The 23,387-nt window shown below is 39.2% G+C and overlaps 1 protein-coding gene across 1 annotated transcript in view; it reads right to left on the bottom strand.

The window, feature by feature from the left end:
- Positions 1 to 19,008: 19,008 nt before the first annotated feature.
- The window catches only part of SLC26A7 (solute carrier family 26 member 7), a 122,481-nt gene continuing 118,102 nt past the window's right edge, over positions 19,009 to 23,387 (bottom strand). The window contains exons 18-20 of the mRNA XM_036263925.1: positions 20,821 to 20,875; positions 20,608 to 20,720; positions 19,009 to 19,190 (exon numbers count right to left, since the gene is read on the bottom strand). Coding sequence (XP_036119818.1) covers positions 19,149 to 19,190; positions 20,608 to 20,720; positions 20,821 to 20,875 — 210 coding nt within the window. The 3' untranslated portion in view covers positions 19,009 to 19,148. The remainder of the gene's footprint in view (positions 19,191 to 20,607; positions 20,721 to 20,820; positions 20,876 to 23,387) is intronic.

Below are 23,387 nucleotides of genomic sequence, written 5' to 3'. Positions count from 1 at the left end.
AGATGAGGCCATAAGGATGGTGCTTCCATGATGGGATTCTTGCCCTATAAGAAGAAACAGTAGAGAGATTATTTCCTCTCTCTTTCTCTCCACCCACATGTACTAAAGAAAATATATTTGATGACATAGTTAGAGTAAGACATCAGTAACCCAAGAAGAGAGCTTTCACTAGACATAAATCCTGCTGGCATCTTAACCTCAGACTTCCAGTCTCTGGAACACTGAGAAATACATTCTTATTGTTTCAGTCAGACAGATTATGGTATTTTTTATGAAAGCCTGGGGAGAACGTTTCCTCAGCCAAAAGAAAACCCCACCCTGGCTGGTTTGGCTCAGTGATTAGAGCGCAGGCCCACAGACCAAAGAGTCGCGGGTTTAATTCCAGCCAAGGGCATGTACCTCAGTTACAATTTGTCCCCAGCCCCAGTCAGAGTTGTGGGGGAGGCAGCTGATTGATGTGTCTCTTACATCAATGTTTCTCTCTCTTTTCCTCTCCCTCCTTCCCACTTTATCTGAAGATAAATGAAAAAAAAATATCCTTGAGTTAGGATTTAAAAAAAGAAAAACAAAACCCCCATGTAATGTGATTACTAGCCATTGTTTCCCATTAGACATTTTTTTGTGACTTTTAATTATGTCCTTATGGTATCATCTTCCTCCTCAACCTTTGGGAGATATATATATATTCTGTATATTTGTTTGGTAACATGGAATTTCCCTTATTATTATATCCAAGCATTTTTTTTTTCTGTGCTGGGAAAAGCATCATATAAAAAGTTTTCACAAAATGTTATTATAATATTATTTCCTATTTCTCTCCTAATTTCATGTTTATTGGATCACTATAGAAAAAAATGGGCAGGAGGAGTGTTTCTCAAACATATTTTTATTTCCTATAATAGTCTAAGATTTTTATCTCTGATTTTGTCAGTATATACTGAAAACTAATTGTTTTGAGCTCTGTAACTCTATAACTTCTTGAAATTGGCCCCAGGTATAAACAAATTATATAGAAGGTATAAAAGCATAAACTAAAGCAAAACCATATATAAGTTCATCTATTTTTTCCTTTATAATGAATAGATAATATATAGAAATATTTGTAGATAACAAAATATAAATTTTTCTGAAATGTTCAAGAAGAATGTTCAGAGTCTTTGATATCTTGAATAATATTTTAAAAGGTGAACTCTCATGAAAACTTTCTACCTCAGAAAGTTGTTTTAAGCATCAAATTACATAATATTTGCAAAGTATTCAAAACAATTTTGACAAAGTAACAAATAAATCATTATTTATATTTTACCCTTAAACATTTTAGACACCCTTTTATTAAAGGAATCATCCAGGTGTACTTTATAACCTAGAAATATGTCAAATTATTTAAATCCTCAATTACTTTATCATTCTCAATATCTATTTCCGTCCTCTTGGAGTTGGTCAAGGTGAAGTAGAAAATAATCTCTAGACAAGTTATATTGTCCTTCAACAGAGGCTTACGTTTGTTTGTTTTTTATTTATTAATTAATTATTTTTTTAATCCTCACTCTAGGATATTTTTCCATTTATCTTCAGATAGAGTGGGAGGGAGGAAGAGAGAAACATCATTGGGAGAGGGACACATCGACTGGTTGCCTCCTGCACTACCCTAGCCAGGGCCAGGGACCAACAGCAACCAAGGTACGTGCCCTTGACCAGAATCAAATCTGTGACTCTTTGGTCCTCAGGCCGATGCTCCAACCCCTGAGCCAAACCAGACAGGGCTGTTTGTTTTTTAATTTGTTTTCTTTAATGTGACTTTCCCTTTCTTATCAGGGAACGGAGTAGAATGCAGTGTAGATATCCTGGTCCAGTAACTTTGCTAAGAAATTTGTGAGACTGGCCAGAAACAAATTGGTTCATGGGTGTCGTCAGACTGGGGGACAGCGGAGGGAAGGGGATGTAAGAGCAGGAGGAAATGCTGTTGGAGGCTAGTAAAAGGCAACCCGGTTATGGCTACGCAGTGGCAGAACAACAGAGAGTAGTGAGTCAGCGATGTAGGAACATGGAACATTAATTCATGAGTCTGGCTGAGGAGACCACCAAGCAGTGTTGAAAGTGACATTTGATTTTGTTGTGTTTAGCTACATCTGATAAGATAAAAGAAGAGAGAAATAAGAGAAAACTTTTCAGTTTGAAAGCAGAATTTAGAGGAAATATAGGAGAGCTAGGAATTGCTGGGTTGAAAAATAAAACTCATTCACATTCCCATCCCAAGAAAGATTCTCAATGCAAGACATAATCTTAGAATAAATATCCATTTAAACATGTAATAGATATTTAAGTGTAAAACCTTCTGTTAAAATTTCAGGAAGACGAAGATGGTGGCTAGTAGGCTCCTAATCAGTCAAATAAGATTTCTAAAATCAAGATGTATTGTCCCCCAGCACTTTTATATGTCCAAAATAGATAAATATGTATTTCCAAAAGAATTATGGAAGTTACTTTGGAGGTACGGTGTCAGCCTCAGTCAGATTCATGACAATTTTTTTAGAGAACAATACTGACACAAATACTGCCTTCTTAGACAAAACACACACACACACACACCAAAACAGCTGTGGACCTTCAACTTTTAATTAAAAAGAAGCAAGCTGAGACAGCTAATCAGTTCAAGTACCAGTTGTTTCTTATAAAAAAAAGAGAGAGAGAGCGAGAAAGAGAGAAGACATCTTGGAGAGCAGAACCAAACATCTGGGAAGAATGGACTTGAGAATCACACCAAGGCTGCAGAACTAGACTGTAATCAAGGGACATGCCTTGTCCCCAAAGAAGGCAAAACTGGTGACAATGTGCCCAACAGTTTTTCAAAATTTATATAAAATTATAACCATGTGCTTCCTGTTCTTATTCCTTTTTAAATTTAATATATTTTAAAAATTAAAGTAGTTTTATATTTACTGAAAAGCTACAGAGATAATACAGGGAATACCCATACACTTCTCATCCCCTTTCTCAACCTGCTAACATTTTACAGAATCATGAAGCATTTATTACAATTAAGGTATATTTTTATTTACTGAATTCCAGTTTATTCATATTTCACATCTTCCCCCCAATTTATAATGTTTTGTTTCAGGATGCTGTGCAACATATCACACTATATTCAGTCCTAATGTCGCCTCAGTTTCTATGGGTATGAGGGTATCTTAGTCTCTCTTTGCATTGATGCCCTTGGCAGTTTGAAATGTATTGTTCAGATATTTTGAAGATTAGAATTCTTTAACCCTCTAGTTAAGTTTTTCAGACTTTTTTATGGCACTGGATGTGCTTATTGCTCCTGTCTTACTTTTTTCTTTAATGGAGTATTTATTGTGGGTATTCTCCCTCCATCTTCTGTTGTATGTTCAATTTGTGGCTGGAAGACCACTTGGGTTCTAGTTTACATCTCCTAGCACCAAAAGATCCAAACCAGACACTGGTCCTTAGACCCTGGACTTCAAGCCTGATGCTGTCATTGGGGTAAAACTTTGGAGTTCTTGAATGGGACTAGGCATGTATTTTGAATGTTGCAAGTATGTGAATAATGTGTGTGACCAGAGGTGGACTCTCATATATTGTTTAATGGCTAGAACATGATGCATATCCTTTTGCCCAGTGGTTTTGTTCCTTCTTCCATCTGGAGATAGAGTCTATTTCTCCATTCGCTTGAAATTGGGCTAGCTTTGTAGTGAGAAAAAAAAAAATGTGGAGGAAGTGATATTTTTGAGTTCCTGAGCATAGGACTCAAGAGGCCTTACACCTGCTCTCTTCCTTCTCTTGGGACCCTGAAAAGTCCAGGCTAGTGCAGCAGCGTAAGTGAAAACCAAGTGGTTGGGGAAGTCCAGCCTCCCTGCTCTGCCGGAGGAATCCAGCACCCAGCGAGCTTCCCACTGAGTGCAGTACCATGAGTGAGCCCAGGGGAGACCGCAGAATCCAGCCAACGCCCAGAATAATGAGAAATAACCAATCACTATGTTTTCGAGTACTTTGTTAAGAAGAAATGGATAATTAACACGGTACCATGGGCTGCTAAAGAGATCGTCTTTCTATTGACCCAAATTCTACTTACCATATAACTTCCATTTACTTCAGTCAGGGTTTTGTAGGCAATAAAATATAGTCAGTTAAAATAGTGAGTTAATATCTTAATTTTCTCTTTTTGTATTATAGCATTTTTACTGAAAACGTGGAATTAATGCTTTACTAGAAAGGAGAATTTTGTCAGTCACAAGTTAGTAAGATATTTGGATATTAAAGCTTCTGTGATCCGGTCAAGATGGTAGTGTAGGTAAACGCGGTATCACGTCCTCCCACAATCACATCAAAGTTACAACTAAACTACAGAACAACCATCATTCAAAACCGCCTGAAATCAAGCTGAATGGAAGCCCTACAACTACGGAATTAAAGCAGCAGCCACATCCAGACTGGTAGGAGGGGCAGCAGCAGCGGTGCGACCGGCTGGTCCCACACCCACGTGTGGCGGATAAAAATCAGGAGGCTCCCCGGGCTGGGAAGGTCCTTCCTGAGGACTGAGGGGTCCCCGTCCCACACCAGGCGCCCCGCTCAGGGTTCCTGTGCCAGGAAGAGAATCCCCATAACTTCTGGCTGGAAAAACCAGCGGGAACTGAGGCTCAGGGAAGCTGAAGCGGCTGGAGCCCCAGGCAGCTCCTTAAAGGGCCCGCGCACGGACTTATCGGACTCTCTCCCTCTAAGCTTGGAGGGGAGGCAGCTCGAGGGGCGCCAGAGACATACAGGGAAGAACTGAGCTGTTTGGCACTGGAGCGAGGGCTAGAGAGGGGGCTTTCTCGGGGACAAACGTGCTGTCAGAGGCCTTTGTTCCTTTGGTGAGCCCTTCCCAGGGGCGGCAGACAGAAGCCATATCTGGGACTCCAGCAACCTGGCTCACACTGGTAGCCCCGCCCTGCTGACTCCCTGAGGCCCCGCCCTGCCCCACCCAACTTTCAAGCCCACCCAAGCTGTTGCCCCTTGCTTAACCACAGGATTGGCCTGTCTTGGATCCTGCTTCAGGTTTTTCCTAAATTCTTTCAAATGAGCAGCATCTGGTCTCAGCGAGCCCCATACCTCTCATTAAGTAGTACACTGAAACAAACACAGAGAGGCAGCCAAAATGAGGAGACAAAGAAACAGGCCCCAAATGAAAGAATAGAACAAAACCCCAATAAAAGAACTAAGCGAAATGGAGATAAGCAACCTAACAGATGCTGAATTCAAAATACTGCTTATAAGGATGCTCAATGAACTCAGGGAGAACCTCAGTGAACTTAGGGAGGGCCTCAAGAGCAAAAAAAAAGGACCAGTTAGAAATCATGGATACACAGTTAGAATTGAAGGAGGCATTAACTGAAATAAAGAATGATTTACACAGCTTCAATAATAGAGTACGTAAATCCAAGGAGCAAACCATCGATTTGGAATATAAGGAAGCAAAAAATGCCCAATCAGAACAGCAAAAAGAAAAAAGAATCCAAAAAAAATGAGGATAGTGTAAGGAGCCTCTGGGACAACTTCAAGCGTGCCAACATTCGTATCTTGGGGGTGCCAGAAAGAGAAGAGAGAGAACAAGAAATCGAAAACCTGTTTGAAGCAATAATGGCAGAAAACTTTCCTAACTTGGTGAAGGAAACAGACATACAAGTCCAGGAAGCACAAAGAGTCCCAAACAAGATGAATCCCAAGAGGCCCACACCAAGACACATCATCATCAAAATGCAAAAGGTTCAAGACAAAGAGCGAATCTTAAAAGCAGCAAGAGAAAGGCAGCTAGTTACCTACAAGAGAGTTCCCATTAGACTGTCAGCTGATTTCTCAAAAGAAACTTTGCAGGCCAGAAGGGAGTGGCAAGAAATATTCAGAGTGATGAAAACCAAGAACCTACACCCAAAATTACTCTATCCTGCAAAGCTCTCATTTAGAATCGATGGACATATAAAAACTTTCCCAGACAAGAAAAAGTTAAAGGAGTTCATCACTACCAAACCGTTATTATATGAAATGATGAAGGGTCTTTTTGAAGAAAAAGATAAAATGTATGAACAAAAAAAAACGGCAATGAATACAGATCTATCAACAATGGAATCTACAAACAAAATGAACAGGTAGAACAGAAACATTCTCATAGATACAGAGAACATTTCGTTAGTTGCCAGTTGGAAGAGGGGTTGGGGGAATGGGTGGAAAAGGTGAAGGGATTAAGAAGCACAAATTCATTGCTAGACTGACAAACCTCAAAGGAAAAGGGGTTGGGGGGTGGGAAGAAATAAACCAAAGAACTTATATGCATAACCAATGGACACAGACAATAGGGTAGGGGGGCGGGAGTGGGGAGGAGGGGGTCAATGGGGGAAAAATGTGGAACATCTGTAATACATTTTACATCCAACAATAAAGATTTGGGGGGGGGAAAGCTTCTGGTTTACCCACAGGTGGCATTTTATTATTTATTTATTTATTTATTTATTTATTTATTTATTTATTTATTTATTTTTATCCTCACCTGAGGACATTTTTCCATTTTTTGTTCAGATAGAGTGGGAGGGAGAGAAAGAGAGAGAGAAACATCGACGTGAAAGGGACACATCGAGTGGCTGCCACCCGCATGACCCAACCAGGGCTGGGGAAAAACTGCAACTGAGGTTTGTGCCCTTAGCGGGAACCAAACCCAAGTCTCTCAGAACCTCAGGCCGACGTTCTAACCACCGAGCCAAACCAGCCAGGGCCCCACAGATGGCATTTTAGAGATAACCTGCTTCCTCCACCCGAAATAGAAATTAGTTCTCTAGAAGGCACGATTATGAAGCTGCAATGAAATAGTGATTGACTGGCAGGTTTAAATTATTTTGTAAATACAATTTTTTCATGAAGAAGGTTCTATTTATTTTTCTAGATTGACCTCAAGTCACTGACCTTGTTTACCCCATACACTGGCATTCTGAGTCCCCATCCTCTTTTCTTTAGTTGGTTCCTAGGTTTTTAACATCTTTATATAGTTTAAATTTTGATTGATTGATCATTTTATTCACCCCTTCAACAAACACATATTAAACCTAACATTTAATGGGCCAGGAATACAATGATAACTACCTAGTCATTGCCTTTAAAGGGATATAAATGAGACTAATGTCAGAGAAATGGCATCATAAGATATCCCTATGGTCTCTCCCCTTGAGGTTTCAACAATTTGAAAAGCTATGATTCAACAAAGGACTCTCTGTTTAATGCACAAACACACCTGAGAGATCTGCACATTGAAGCATCTGGAGGCGGGCAAGAGGGAGTGAGCCAGGGAGAAGGGAAGAGAGAAGAGCTGGGATGGCCATAGGCACAGCCTGCAGCCTGGAGCTCACAGCCTGGAGCTCACTGTGGGGCTCAGCTCAGAGGGAGGAGGGATCAGGTGGCTGCTGGCACTTCCTTCAGCCAAGAGTAATAGAGGGATTCAGTGAGCATTCCTGCAGGAGTGGGTAGTACAGGTTGCTGTTGACCCCCTTACCTGGGCAGGGGTGAAGCACAGAAGTGTGGCCACAGGTGTCTGGCAATCAGGATTCCAGACAGGGAAGCCACAGAGCCTGGCCGCCTTCCCAGCCCTATCGGAGCCCACCTCCCCTAACCCTCCCAGAGCTAGCAACAGATCCCAGAGGGAGCTGTAGCAGGGAGTGCCAGATTGCAGAGCGCAGCATCTGCAAACCCAGAACTGGTACTGCAGAAGCACTGTATCCCTCCCTGAGCAGTAGGCACACTCCGTGACTGATCCCCGGGTCAGGTGGAGACAGGGGAGATGATGCCGAAGTCTGCCAGTCACCATTACTGGGAGGGCAAACAAACAAGGAGGCGACCAAATTCACCCACATCACCCCAGTCCTACACCTCCAGTTGCGCTGCCAGCGGCACCTGGCGGCAGAGACAGCACTAGGATTTTACGGATTTGGAACCCCATTGCCCACCATGTTTCCCTGTGGGGGTTCGCCCCTGGGGACCACTGGAACCTGATCACTGAGGAGATGCCCATCTTCCCAGGGACCAGAGACCAATTTCCATCACCCCACAGAGATCTGAAAAGCCAGAGCAGTACAAGGGAGCTTAAAAACTTGTCATTCAGGGCCACCTACTGGAAAAAATTCTTTCAGTAGAAAGACTATTTCTTATCAGTCTAGTAGAGGAGTATCACTCATACATAAATGCCCAAACAGAGAAGAAATCCATTAAATATGAAAAATAACAAAGGTAACAAGGCAGCTAGGAAAATAATGTTTTAAGTCCAGAAAATACATTTAAAGACATGGAACTATAAGATTTAAATGACAGAGAACTCAAAATTGCAGTTCTTAAAAAACCCAATGAGATGCAAGAAAACACAAATAGGCAGTTTAGATAACTCAGAAAATATTCAATGAATAAAACAAGTATTTCACCAAAGAGATTGGAACTTTAAAAAAGAACCAAATAGCCTGGCCGGTGTGGCTCAGTTGTTGGGCATCGGCCCATGCACCAAGAGGTTGCTGGTTTGACTCCTGGTCAGGGCACATGCCCAGGTTGTGGGCCCAATCCCCAGTGGGGACGTGCAGAGGCAGCCAACTGATGTTCTCTTTCATCTATGTTTTTATCTCTCTCTCTCCTCCCCTCTCTCTAAAAATTAATAAAGAAAAAATATTTTTTTTAAAAATGAATCAAACAGAAATGTGCACAAATGCAATATACAGATCATGTATCATAGGATGGTACATCTGAAACTATATAAACTGATTAACCAAAGTCACCCCAGTAAATTTAATTTAAAAATTATGAAATTGAACAACTATTGTAAAATATTGTGAGTGTAACAGAGGATAAAATGGGTGAACATCTGATACAAATTAGATAAATTGTAATGAATAAGCTAACTCCATTTTGTATGTTTGACTACTAATGACAGCCTTAAACCTCACGCCTCCCTCATTTCCTTCTGTTCACTTCAGGGCAAGCTGATAGAATGCCTGGGTCCTTCTTCCTTCGGTGTGGTTAGTTTAAAACACCCCTACCTTACATTGAGATGTCAAGTTGGTAGCCTTCCCTTGATCTTTCAAGTCACTTTAGACCAGATTGGGAGGCCTGCCTCGCTCTCCCCAGAAAGCCAGCTATGTGAGTGATAAACCTTTTCTCTAACTTTCTGTCTGTGTGGTATCATCAGTCACAAACCAAATTTTGGGTAAGGGTAGCCATCTCATCTCTAAAAAGTGACCACAACATAGGTGATCATGAAGCTTAGCTTGGATAACATTTTAATGGCATCTTAAGCTGTGAGTATTTAGCATGTAAAATTATTATTCTCTTTTTACCTATCTATGTCCTGCCCAGAAGTATCTAACTTCCTTGAGGGCAAGAAATTACTCCTTCTTGTATCCATATCAACCAGCAGGGTGCCTGGAATGTAATAAAAATTGAGGTGCTTTTTGAACATTTGAATGATTTTCAGAAGCCAAGAAAGAATATGATTTTAAAAAAGAGAGAACAGGTGAGAGTCTGAAAAGCAAAGAGGATCAGCAAGAAGATTGAAAAGTAGCCACTGAGTGTGGGAACTTGGAAGTGAATGATCATTCTTCCAGAACCATTTAAAATTGTGATGAAGACGAAGCTCAGGCTGCAAAGATCAGAGATGAGCAAGTCAAGACAGAAATGCTGACCACCATGTTAACAAATTGGACTCAAAGTTATTCCGGTAGGACTGAACATAAGCACAGGGAAGAGGCAAAACAAAGGAAGCATGGTCAGATGAGGATGCTTTTATTTTACCCTCACCTGAGGACATTTTTCAATTTTGTTCAGATAGAGTGGGAGGGAGAGAGAGAGAGAGAAACATCAACGTGCAAAAGACACATCGAGTGGCTGCCACCCGCACGACCCAACCAGGGCCGGGGACAAGCTGCAACCGAGGTACATGCCCTTAGCGGGAACCAAACCCAGGTCTCTCAGGATTGCAGGCCAACACGCTAACCACTGAGCCAAACCGGCCAGGGCAAATGCTTTTTTATTTAGTTAAGTAAATAAGATAACAAAAAATTTTATAGACTATGGTTACATCTAGTCAAGAAAAATAGGTTGAAGACACAGAAAGAGGAATTAATTGACAAACAGTGCCTGGAAAAGCAAGGTGGAAGTTTTAATTGAAAAATATATAAAGTAAAACAAACAAGGTAGAGAGAAGAAAAACTCCACATAGCAGACTGGATCTTGATTAGAAGAAAGATCAACTCAGTCAACGATGCTCAAACAATACAAGTGCATATGGATTTGGATGTGTATATTTTTCGGTGGCCAGGATCAGTTGAAAATTGAGGGAGAAAAGTGCATAATGGCATTTATGTAGAGAGTAGGAGCAAGGTTATCTGCAGAAGAGCCTTGGAAATTAGCTTAGAGAGGGGACTAATGAGCCTTGGAAATGAGCTTAGAAAGGGGACTAAAGGTGATGGTTTAAAAAACTTAAAACAGGAATGGCAAAATCACTGAGCAAAGGAAGTGAAAACATTGACTGACAGCATAAAGGCCCACCTCAGCCCAGAGACTGGGACTTTTCAAGGACACCCATTTGCAGGAATATGATCATCATCCAGCCACCTCATTGGTTTACCAAACAATCTGGTGGTCCGTATAAGGCACAAAAATTGGGATCCAGGATCGGAAGACCACCCACATTAGAAACCCCTCCATTTTAACTTAGACTGCAAGTCATTTTTCTAACAATTCTTACATTCTGTTTCACTCTGCCTTCTCTCTCCCTCACATTGGCATGACCTGGATGGTTTGCCCTGGAGAAACAGAGTATGGGGAGATGCACAGTGAGGTCCCCCTCACAGGTCCTGCAGGACTTGTGACGAAGAACATTGCTACATACATTCTCTTTAGGACAATTCCTGATTTCCTTTTTTGGATTGTGGGATGGAATCCAAATACATATTTTCTTTTCTATTTTTAATTTAATTTATTTTTTCCTATCTCTGCCCCAACCCGCTCTTCTACCTCCCTTTACCCTCTCCTGCCTCCACTCCCCTCTGCCCCCCATGTCTCCTTTCCCTCCAGTAATCACCACAGTGCTGTCTGCGCCCACGAGTTGAGAGGCTGGGTGAGAAAGTGAAGGAATTAAGCAAAATATATATATATATATATATATATATATATTTTAATTTGAAGATCTTCTGAACATTTAATGCAATTAAATTCATTACCCATAGAAAGAGAATCGCTTAAAAAGTAGATAAAGAATATAGTAAGTAAACATATTTCAGAAAAATGAAACCTGAAGACATAAATTCACACATCTGGCAGTGATTCATAATTGAATATTATTTTTTCTCCAGTGATGATGGTTTACATCAGCCTCAGTCCTCAGAATAAAAGTAGCTGAGCGATATTGCTGGCACCTTCTTTTTATTCAACTCCATCTGTGCACAATGAAGGTTTTGCTATAATTCACTCTGGTAGCATTACACAAGAAATTTCAATGAAGATATTGAAGGAAAATAATTATCTAAGGAGCCTTGGGCTGGAAGGGAAATATCTCCCTTTTATGATGTTTCTAATGGGTTTGTGTGAGGAATAACCTGGAGGATGGGACCATTTTTTTATGTGACTGCATTAGTATCTGTCAGAAACAGTATACATTTGTGAAATAAGAAGGAGACCGAAATTTTTCATGATGAAAGATATAAAATACAAACATTTAGTCTTAGGAAATTTACCCAGGAATATATGAATATGAATAACGTATTTCAGATCGTTTCTGAATTTGGCCAACTCACGTTAATCAAAAGCTATGGTGAATTTGACATGGTCCTTTGTCATGTAATATAATCATCCACCCAGTTCTGGTCACTTAGGATTGGCATCATAGATCCACTAGGCAGCCCCAATTCATTGTGACTGATGCACAAGCCCAGTAAAACCAGAGATGAACACGTACGCATCTGAGAATTGGAGTGCAGGGGCTTCTTTCATATACCAGACGAAAAAGTCTTTTTGACTATGATTCCAGACTTCAGGGTATAAAGTTAAAGTGGATGGTTGTTTTAAATTCCTTATTGCCAAAACCACCCCAAAGAAATTTTGATCCACTAGGTCTTGAGTAGGGTGCTTGAATCTGCATTTTTACCAAACACCCATGGTGATTGTAGAAAAAAATATTTTATGGATCACCTTTTTGTTAAGATTTAAGAGAAAGCTGGTACCCTAATTTGATTGGTTTTAACTGATTAAACCTGTATTCTCTTAAGGGAGACCCTTACTACTTCAACATTCTTGTTGGCAGTCGGGAGAGAGGCAAGTAAAAAATATAAATAAATAAAGGTTCACACAACACAAAAATTACATGTCAATCCTGATTTTTGGCAGTCACACGGCTATTCTCAAATTTTATTCCTGAGCCAAAGCAAAAGGTCTGAAGCCCAGAAAGAGGAAACGCTGCTGCCTGAGAATTGCGTTTGACTTCATAAACCCCACTTCCACCACGTCTGTGTCTTCGGGGTGCGGGACGAGGACAACAGTGGACATCTGAGAATGCCTGAGGCGTATCTTCCAGCCTGCATTCGGAACATCACACCGTGGCCCCCTCGGCATGCCAGCCTGCCTCCCAATACCACACCACCACTCTGACCCTGACCTCAGCAGCAACCAGAGCTCCAACAGGCATTTCTAAACAGCCTTCCTCATTGACATTTATCCTGTGCTTTGTATTCTTGAGTCCTTGATGACAGCGTCTTATAAACTGATCAAATGAACTAGTGCTTCCCAAGGCTAACACACTGCATGATAATGGCTTACATGCATTTTTCCTTTCTTATCATGTGGACTTACTCCAACCTGAGGGACTAATGATCACTTTGGACCCCTTGAAAGAATGGTGAGGTACATATTTGGACCTAAGGAAGCATCTGGACACTCCTGAAATCATACCATCACAGGGTTAATCGTGCCAACCTGCCTTCTCCTCATATGTTCAGTAACTGTAAACCTGCTCTTACCCTCAGCCTTTCTTTCTTCCCCAACCTAGTGCCCCGGCGTTGTGTTCTCTGCCCTCCCTTCCCGGTACCCCTTCAAGCTTTATTAGCCTAGGGGACAGTAGCCTTATTTAAATATAGGGCTAAAAATGTAAGACAGTAGAAAGCATGGATACTTGGAGATCCTGTGGGATATAAATCAAGGTGAAAGGCAGTGTAGAAATGGGGTTAAGTATGGAGGTTGATTTGGAAAACACATTACAGTCCAAGAGTGGCTCTGACTTTTCTAACTTTTCTAGCTTTACAAGGCAGTAATAGCTTCAAACCAAGAAGAGGCAAAAAAAAAAAAAAAAGGCAGTTCTAGAAGCATAGGAAACAAAGATAAAATTCTAGTTTTATTTTATTTTATTTTATTATTGAAGCATTTCTTTTGTTTGTTTATCCTCACCCGAAGATACTTTTCCATCGAATCTTAGATAGAGTGGAAGAGAGGAGGGGAGAGAGGGCGAGAAAGAAGCATCAGTGTGGAAGAGACACATCAATTGGTTGTCTCCCGCACGACCCCGATTCAGGGCTGAGGTTCGAACCTGCAACCCAGGTACCTGCCCTTGACCAGGCATCTAACCCACAACCCTCGGGTCTACAGGCTGACACTCTAACCACTGAGCCAGGGGAATGTAACAACTGTTCATAAATATGAATTTTTACTAGACTTATTAATTAGCCAATTTCTAAATGAAGCCATAAAAAGAGAGGCCCCAAATAGGAAAAAATATATATATTAAAAATCTTTCTACACTAGAGAGATTGGTTTTTATTATTAGGACAGAAAGGAAATAAGTTTGACCACAATAACCTTTTTCCTATTGCTGAGTCGCCAGCAAATGCCTGACGACTTCTGCACAGCGAGTGCTATGAAAGAGGTCAGCACAGAGGAGTCAGCTCATTTGAAGTAACCTAGTATTTTCCCTCTTAAAACAAACAAACAAACAAACAACAACAGAAAAGAGAAAGAAAGAAACAACTTCAAACACAATGGAAAGCTCTCATGCAGTAGCATCAGGACCCTGTTCTGCACCAGACTGAGACAGCTGGTAGAATTAAGCATGTCTTTGTTGTTATCTTTTTATTTATTTATTTTTATTTTTTTTATTTTTTATTCTCACCCAAGGACAGTTTTCCATTTTTTATTCCGATAGAGCGAGAGGGAGAGAGAGGAAGAGAGAGAGAGAAACACGGATGTGAAAGGGACACATCGAGTGGCTGCCACCCACATGACCCAACCAGGGCCGGGGACAAACTGCAGCCGAGGTACATGCCCTTAGCGGGAACCGAACCCAGGTCTCTCTGGACCACAGGCCAACGCTCTAACCGCTGAGCCAAACCGGCCAGGGCTGTTGTTATCTTTTTAAAACAATATGATTAAAAAAATAAATAAACGAACTCAAGTCTATCTTCTTTAATTGGATGGTCAATCAGTAGAAACCATCACCAGAATATATGTCTCCACTTCTGAATAGCCACTGGTATATGGCAAACCCATTCTTGACCACTTAATTGTTTCATGGCTAGTGTTCTCTGTGCTGATATACTGTCTCTATCATCAGAATGCTTTAAACAGGCAGTTCATAAATATTTACCATGTTTTTGATGCAAAAAAAAAAATTACATTATATTAAACAAATAAAATTCTAGGTATCTGTTCTTCAGACGTAGAATGAAAACATTTTTAAAAGTATAGGAAATGTATAACTCCCTGCTATGAATTATGTCTCTCAAAATTCACATTTTAAAGCCCTAACCCCCAATGTGACTGTATTTGGAGGGCATAAAGGGAGGTAACTCATTAAGGTTAAATAAGGTCATAAGAGTTGAGGACCTCGGCTGATAGGATTAGTGTCCTTACAGAAGAGACACCGGAGAGCAGTGTCTCTCTCTCCACCAGGTGAGGACAAGGCAAAAAGCTGGCACCGGTCTGTGGCATTTGGTTGTAGGAGCCTGAGCTCAGAGACATTCCCATGAGTTCTGTCACTCCAGCGAGGGGCACCGCAAGCTTCCTGCCATGGTGCCTGTCTTTTACCTTGATTTCTTCTTATTTTTAGCATATATTATCATTTAACTTACGCATTTTAAATGAATCACATTTATTTTCTGTCTTCCCTTGTTAGAATGTAAGCTGCATGTGGGCAAGAATTTTTTTTCTATTTTATTGACTGCTGTGCTGCCAATACCTGGAAGAGTACCTTATCGGAGTGCCCTTGCAGCAGTAAGCTTTAAAATGCTGAAAACAGCCCTGGCCGGTTTGGCTCAGCGGTTAGAGGTCGGCCTGCGGTCCAGAGAGACCCGGTCGGTTCCCGCTAAGGGCATGTATCTTGGTTGCAGTTTGTCCTGGGCCCTGGTTGGGTCGTGCGGGTGGCAGCCACTCGATGTGTCCCTTTCATGTCTCTCTCTCTCTCTCTCCCTCCCACTCGGTCTGAACAGAAGATGGAAAAATGTCCTTGGGTGAGGATAAAAAAAAAAACTTTCTTAAAATGCTGAAAATTATAAAATCAGCCTAGAAACACAGGAAAGACCAAAAACAGCATATAAATAAAGAACCCAAATAAATAAATAATTATAACATACATATTAATTAAAATTAGAACAAAAGGACGTAGACCTGGTATAACGGAATCATGTAAATGCAGTGTTGCCCTTAGCAGCCTTCCCTAAATTAAGGCAGAATACCCCTCCCTCGGAGGGTGACATTCTGTAAGAACAAATTACAAGAATAATGGATAGTCCAGGAATTTTCAACACAGAATACTCTGTGGTCAGTCTAAGAAATCAATATACAGATATATTTTTTGTTTTACAGGAGAGTGAATACTTTGAAATGATGGACACAAATTTATTTAAACACAATAGTTATTAAATTTTCATTTATTTCCATGTGAATTGGTTATGACATGCTGAGCTAGTACAAAGATTTAAATGCATTGGAAATGTAAAATAATGTGTAACATATAAGACTACACGATTTTTACTAAAAAATCTCCAGATTGTGAAAGCACATTTAACTCACTATTTCAAATCCGGCAACATATATTACCAAAAAACATATTCCATAGGGAATTGATCATCATCCCAGAGAACAGAGAATGTGCATCTCTAAGGCGTATGTATGTTCAATGACATGTTAATATATTTTAGTAACCACTAAATGTTAAACATATCCATAAGGGTATTAACACATTAAACTTTCCATTAAAAAAGAAAGATCTTTTTCTTCATTACATATGCATTTACAGATTAGAGATCTGTCAAATAAATTACTAAAAGTAGTTCAAGTTAGATCTCATAATACTCGAATTATAATCAGGGCCAAATAACCTTTAAAATGAAGGACCAAAAGTAAAATTTAAAAACCATATAATTTGCATAAATGTAATATTAGCAGTCATTTCCTGGTCACATATTTTATTGTTAACTTATATACGTCAGTCTATTAGGTCCTTAACCCTCTTATAGGTTAGTTTTCATTTTTGCAATTTTATTTTACCATAATAAGCAATATGAAAGTATTTAATCATATATAGAAATAAGGTGATCTCATAAAAATAATTCAGCATGACTGGAAACATTCTATCTGGACCATGTTGTGGTGTTAATACCTCTTTTGAAGTAGATATTTATGTTTTAGAATCTTGTGTGTCTAAAACTCATATTCAGCTGTTGGGCTCTCATAACGCATTTCCAGGGAGTTCCTCAGAGTCAAGTCATTGTTACCTCGGTGTGAAGGATGAGCCAAGGTTCTATATGCAGTGCATGTTTTGGTCTTCCTTCACTTTGAAAATAATATTAATATTTGACACTGAAGTTATTGGCTTTTAAATTTTATCCATTAAACTTTACTATAAATATTGCAATGCATTCAGATACATCTGCTCCAATAATCCTATATTAGCTTTAACAATAAAATAGAACAATCCATCTCTTAATTATATATCATTATTTTAATGCCATAATCTCTAACAAATTAGAAAATGCCTTCAGAGTATGAATTTTATTTATTTATTTATTTATTTATTTATTTATTTATTTATTTATTTTTTATCCTCACCTGAGGACATTTTTTCCATTTTTTGTTCAGATAGAGTGGGAGGGAGAGAGAGAGAGAGAAACATCGACGTGAAAGGGACACATCGAGGGGCTGCCACCCGCACAACCCAAACAGGGCCGGGGACAAACTGCAACTGAGGTACACGCCCTTAGCGGGAACCAAACCCGGGTCTCTCCAGACCGCAGGCCGACGCTCTGACGGCTGAGCCAAACCGGCCAGGGCGAGAGTATAAATTTTATTATAAGCCAAAGTCACATAGAAAAATATTAATTTATACATAGCAAATAATATTTCATTCTCTCAACTTTCTTTACTCATGTTTATATGCCAGTGACCAATGGACTAGGGATAGGGAATGTCACCACCGTCCACCACTGGAGTAATTAATTGGACAGAGTGAAATCTCATTTGCGAAGGCCGTTTTGCCTCCAGTTATTACGTTTTGTTGGAACAGTGTTTCATGGGAATGAAAACTGGCCTCGGTCATCTCGACTGAAATCGGTGATAAAGAGATGGAGGCTCCCCGCAGGGCAGAGGCTGTCCACAGTTCACGTCCGTCCACGCTGTGATGGCTGGGTGTGTTAGAAGAATTCGAAATGTTTCTTATTCTCCTTTCATTTTACTACATTGTCCTACCTAGGATTTAATGTTTCAAATAAGTGTCATATGAATGCTAACCATATATTTGCAGGCACTAGAATTTACTCTTACAAATGTCCACACACACACACAAAAAAGCAAAGCAAAACAAAAAACACCTAAATTACTAGTCTTTTCATTTTGTTTTCAACTCATATCTCAAACTCACTTCAAAGTACTTGGTTTTTGTTATACTGGTAATTTCTAGAGACTAACAACTTAAGCATAATTATGTAGCTACACCTATCTTTGAAAATAAGATTTAATAGGTAAATCAATTTTCTAGATAAAAATATGAACCAGTGTAATTGCATGTGAATAAAAATATATGAAGATGAACAAAACAATAACTGATACAGGTCAGCCTGGCCTATGGTGTTTGTCAATTACTCTGTTGGTTTGGGGGGTTTACAGATAATCACATACCCCAGTTCTCCCCCAACAAAAAAGAGAGAAAAATAAACAATTATAAACATATGGAGATAAATGTATTATGTCATATTGACTGTCTCTGAAATAGACTAGCTGTCTCAAGCTAGTGTAATCTTACATTAGAATGGCAAAAGCCCATTATTACTAGTGGTATTTTCTCATCTAAAAATCATATTTGTGCAAAAATATAAAATGTATAACTTCCACATTCAAAGGCTCCAATAAAAATTAAGCTGAGAACAGAGATCTTTATGGGGTAGGGATGTGAAAATCAGGAGACCAGGTCTAAAGGTCTCGTAGGCATTTTCAGTATTCACAGCAAAAGAGATTAATGTGAAGAACTTGGTTCCGCTGGGATACCAGTTATCTTGAAGATATTCCTGAAGACTGTCGTGCATGGAAAGATAAGGAGAATAGTGGCTTCTAGTTTGTCATTTGTTTTTGTTTGGCTTATCTTCTGTGAATTTCATATCGCATCACATAAAATAACATTTAACCTTATTGACATTTACTTTTTTTTTGTAAGGGAAAATGGCAATTCGCTAAATCGCTTTTGAATATTAGTGACAGGTGATCCTGGACTTTTACAAATGGTTTGCAAATGTTCTAGTTGTTTTATGGCAAAGTGTTTCTCAGTCTGACAAAGTAACTTACAACAAAACAGAAATAAAACAACACAAAACCCCAGGGAAAAGGAAATAAATTCATGTTTACCTTTCAGTACACAAAGTAAATGCACACCAGTTTTATAAAATACTATATAAAATAACCTATTCAGTGAATCTAACTAAAATTTAAAAAATATTATTAGCAAATCTTGACCGGGGGCCATGTGTCTAGTAAGTGACATTACAGTTGTTGTAGTAGAGGTCATCTGGAGGATCTGAACAGCAAAAGAAGGTTGTGCAAAATGCAAGAGCCTGGCCTCTTCAGGGCCGTTGCTAAAAACAACCGCACTGCAGCAGAAGGCCTCAGACTTCACTCTGGTCACCGAGACTGCTCAAATTCTGAAACTGAAGAGGAAGAAATAAGCACATGCTACTGACCAGTTAAAGAACAACAGTAATTGAAGGACGCTGTCCAGCCAAGCTAAGAAAACAACCTATGAGGCTCCGAGTCCAAGATCAGAGGTGCTGACTCTGTAACCAGCTCTACCACTTACAAATGTATAATTCCCCGGGCCTCAGTTCCTTCATTCCTGTTTGTTTTGGTTTATTAATTGTATTTCTTTATTTCTTTTGGGGGAGGGCATAGTGATGAAACCATTTTATTCTTTCTCACCACGCATTGTTAAACTTGCTCTGTGGAAATGGACAACTTTTATTTCCCAGAAGTAGCACTTCTGTTTTGTTTTGTTTTTTTTCCAATTTTATTAAATTTATTGGAGTGACACTGGTTAGCAAAATTACACGGGTTTCAGGTACACAATTCACAACACATCGTCTGTACACTGTACTGTGTGTTCACCATCCCACATCAAGCCTCTCTCCACCACCATTTATCCTCCCATACTCTCCTCCACCTCTCCCTCCCAACTCACCCCCCACCCCCCGCAATCACCGCACTGTTACAGTTGTCCATCTCCATGAGTTTTTTTCTCTTCATTTTTCTTTCTGCTCAATCTCCTCACCACCCCACCCAGTCTCCTCATTTCTGAAAATGGGTTAAATAATAGTATCTTCCTCATAAAGTGGTATCAAATTTAGTGAATTAACATGGGTAAAGCTCTTAGCATATTCCTGGAACATAGCAAGCACTCAAGAAATGCTAGGACATAATTGTAATAACAATAGTAGTAGCAGTGTTATTATTTTGTAAATACATACAGCTCTGACCAAATATAAAGGGAAACTCTGGGAGGCACCCAATGCTGTTCTAGGGATGAGGAAAGGCAATACGATTTAAAATCAAAGAAAAATTGCAGGAAACCAAAGCTCTAGGAACAGGTCTAGGACTAATAATGAAGCCCAGTATTTGGAGGATAACTGACAATTCAGATCATGTGAGTGCTGGGCTTTCTAAATACTATTTCCAAAGATGGCAATATCAGTACAGAGTCAAGGGTATCAGAGCAGAAAAAAGCTATAATGCTATACTTAGAGCTTTTGGATTTGACAGAGGTGGATTGAAATTCCCAGGACAGTGGGTCCTGGAAGAAGCATTTATTTTCCAAGCAAGCAGTTTATACTTAATAGGTGATCGCCAAATCCTGCATGCCATGATACTGTTGGAAAATCCAAATTATTAAACAAAGTTCATAACTGGTCCAAAAAAGGAATGGAAATATTTCTCTACTGGTGGTACAGTACTCGGAAGGGGAAAATTTTAATAGATTTTAGATGCCAGTGGGGTAATCAGCTAATATTAAAAAATGCAAAGCCGTTGATTTTACATTCTAATTTTTCTTATAGCCACCGCAGACCAACTTACTTGTCTCACTTTATTTGAATGGATGTTACTTATTGCAGCAGATACCGACTTAAAAAAAATTGGTTTCGCTGAGTCTAGGTTTCCACAGTACTTCATTGCTTTTATCAAGGAAGCTACAATAAAGCACAAGTAATATAAGGTATACATAGCAGCAGAAGGATCGTGTTCGATTGTGCAAGGATTCATGCTAGCCAAGGACACTACCTTCCTTACCTGTGCAATGGGCTAATGATACCTCCACACTTCTGCTTTCACAGTTCATGTAAACCTGGAAGAATTAAAATAGTATACCCACAATTAATGCAGGATAGCCAGCGAGAAGGGCTCCAATGGGCTTCAATTCAGAAGCAAGGTGAATTTCCAGTAAAGAGACAAATTTTTTGATGAAAGACCACCAGAGGGCAGTATTGCTATGCAGTCAGGCATTCCTAGACAAGCTTCTAAAAAAGATGCTTAGCAAAGATGAATGCAGCAGGACATTGTACCTTGTATACAAATAAGTCTGGCTGCTTCCATTTCCCATTTAATTTAATAACATAAAAGAATTACCTTTCCTTCCCTATAAAAATCATATACAATGGTTCTCAACCTTCTTTTATTAGAAGTCAAAGATCCATATGTAAATAATGTAATAGAGATGATAGATAGATATAGATCTAGATGATATATAGATTAGATCTAGATATAGATTAGATATAGATGATAGATATAGATGATATAGATATAGATATAGATATAGATATAGATTTTTTAATCCTCACCCAAGGATATATTTTTCCATTATTCTTCAGGTAGAGTTGGGGTGGAGCAGGGAAAGAGAAACACTGGTTGCCTCTCACACAACTCCAACCAGGGCCAGGGACTGAACCACAACCGAGGTATGTGCCCTTGAGTATAATCAAACCTGCAACTCTTTGGTCCACAGGCAACACTAACTGCTGAGCCAAAGTGGCCAGGGTACGATGTAATAATTTTACAAATTGTGCATATTCATGGACTCTCGAAATCTCATCCATGAATGATACAGCCATGAATGGTACATCCCATCCCTCCTTATACTGAAACCTAGTTTTGTTTCATTTTTAAGAGACATGAAGATAAGAGATCCTAAATCCTTTGCTTGCCACATTGTAAGATTTTGCCTCATTGAAGTCCAAGAAAATCTTAAATAAGAACAACTTATTGAACGTCCTGATCTTAAATCCACCCAGACCAAAGCCAGCCTATAAAACTCAGTGCCAGTAAATCTAGAAGTTTTAGTAACTGTAGGGTGGATTTTGTTATATAATAGTAATGTATCTTACATATAAAATATAAAGTTGCATTTAAACACCAAGAGTATGCATGATACATCTAAAATTGCCCCTTATATTCTTCTAGCAGTAGCCAGTTCTAGGTTAGAAGAGCTGTAGAATAGGCGAAATGTTATTGCCCTGAGAATGAGTAGACAAGCAAACCACTAAACAAATAGTTAATACATGAACTGAGACTTGGACATTGAATAAATGGCTCCTGCTTTTGTAAGTTGAAATGATTAATTCAAGGTGACCTGTCAGTGTTTGACTTTCCCTTAAGCTCAGTAAAGCACAAACACATTGCTATGGGTGGTTTGTAGATGTTGATAAACATAATCTGCAGTTCACTGACCTCTCCAGTGTCCTAAGCACAAAAATAAATAGAAGTCACTCCATTTCTGTCAACCTCTTGTTCCTAGGAGAATGTTTCTTATACTAATGCAACTAAAAAAATAATCTAGGAAACGTTATTTAAAAAGTGGGAGACATGGTCCAGCTCAGTGGTTGAGCATTGACCCATGCACCAAGAGGTTGCCAGTTTGATTCCCCGTCAGGGCATGTGCCCAGGTTGTGGTGAGCATGCAGGAGGCGGCCAATCAATGTTCTCGTTCATCAGCGTTTCTAACTCTCTCTCCCTCTCACTTCCTCTCTCTCTCAAAAATCAATAAAGGGAAAAAAGTTTTAAAAAAGTGGGAGACATGAATGGCTGAATAGTCTCTGTGGCTCTGCACTGTGGACCTTCTCTCAGGATGACAGCAATGAAGACATGATGTTAGTTGCAATGACATTATTTGTATGTTAAGAAATGATTCTTGCAAAAGAATAAAAAGTAGAAGCTAGCATTTTTGAGCATTTACTAACTTCTGCAAATTTTATTATGTTCTTTATATAAAACATATCATTTCTAAGCTTCACAACAGCTTAATGAAGTTGGTATTTCTACTTCTAGTTTACAGAAAAACAAATACTTAAGCCCATATCATAGACTCAGTTACATAGCTAACACTGGGACCCAGAGTTTGACTAGCTTTAAAAACATATGTTTTCAATATCCATCATAATTTACTATAATCATGATTAAATAAATCAAATAGTAATAAGGAAATTTAAAAGAGCCAACTGATACAAAACTGCTGGTTTTGTATAAACAGATAAAAAACACGAGGACAAGGGCAAATGTTATTTTTTGTCATTTAAAAAATAAAGTGCATCAGCTCATTCATTCTTTCATTCCATTGTGCAGTATTTTAAAACATTGAGATGAATGTTTAAAAAGGTGTTTTTCAACATGGATTATTTGAATTCCTCTAAATTTTCAAACTTAGATCATAAATTCAGTAGGAATAAGCATCCATTTTCTACCCTTTACTAACTGTCCTGATTTGCAATATCTGGTGAAGGCAACCAGTAAATATTAGACCATGTTCAGAAACAAATTTAAAATATAAGAAAACATACACATATTGGCTTTCCCCAGTAAAAGAA

Source organism: Molossus molossus, unplaced genomic scaffold (assembly GCF_014108415.1).
Source record: "Molossus molossus isolate mMolMol1 unplaced genomic scaffold, mMolMol1.p scaffold_m16_p_16, whole genome shotgun sequence".
NCBI lineage: Eukaryota > Metazoa > Chordata > Mammalia > Chiroptera > Molossidae > Molossus > Molossus molossus.
The sequence above is the reverse complement of the archived record's forward strand: the minus strand, read 5'-3'. Positions and strand labels throughout refer to the sequence as shown.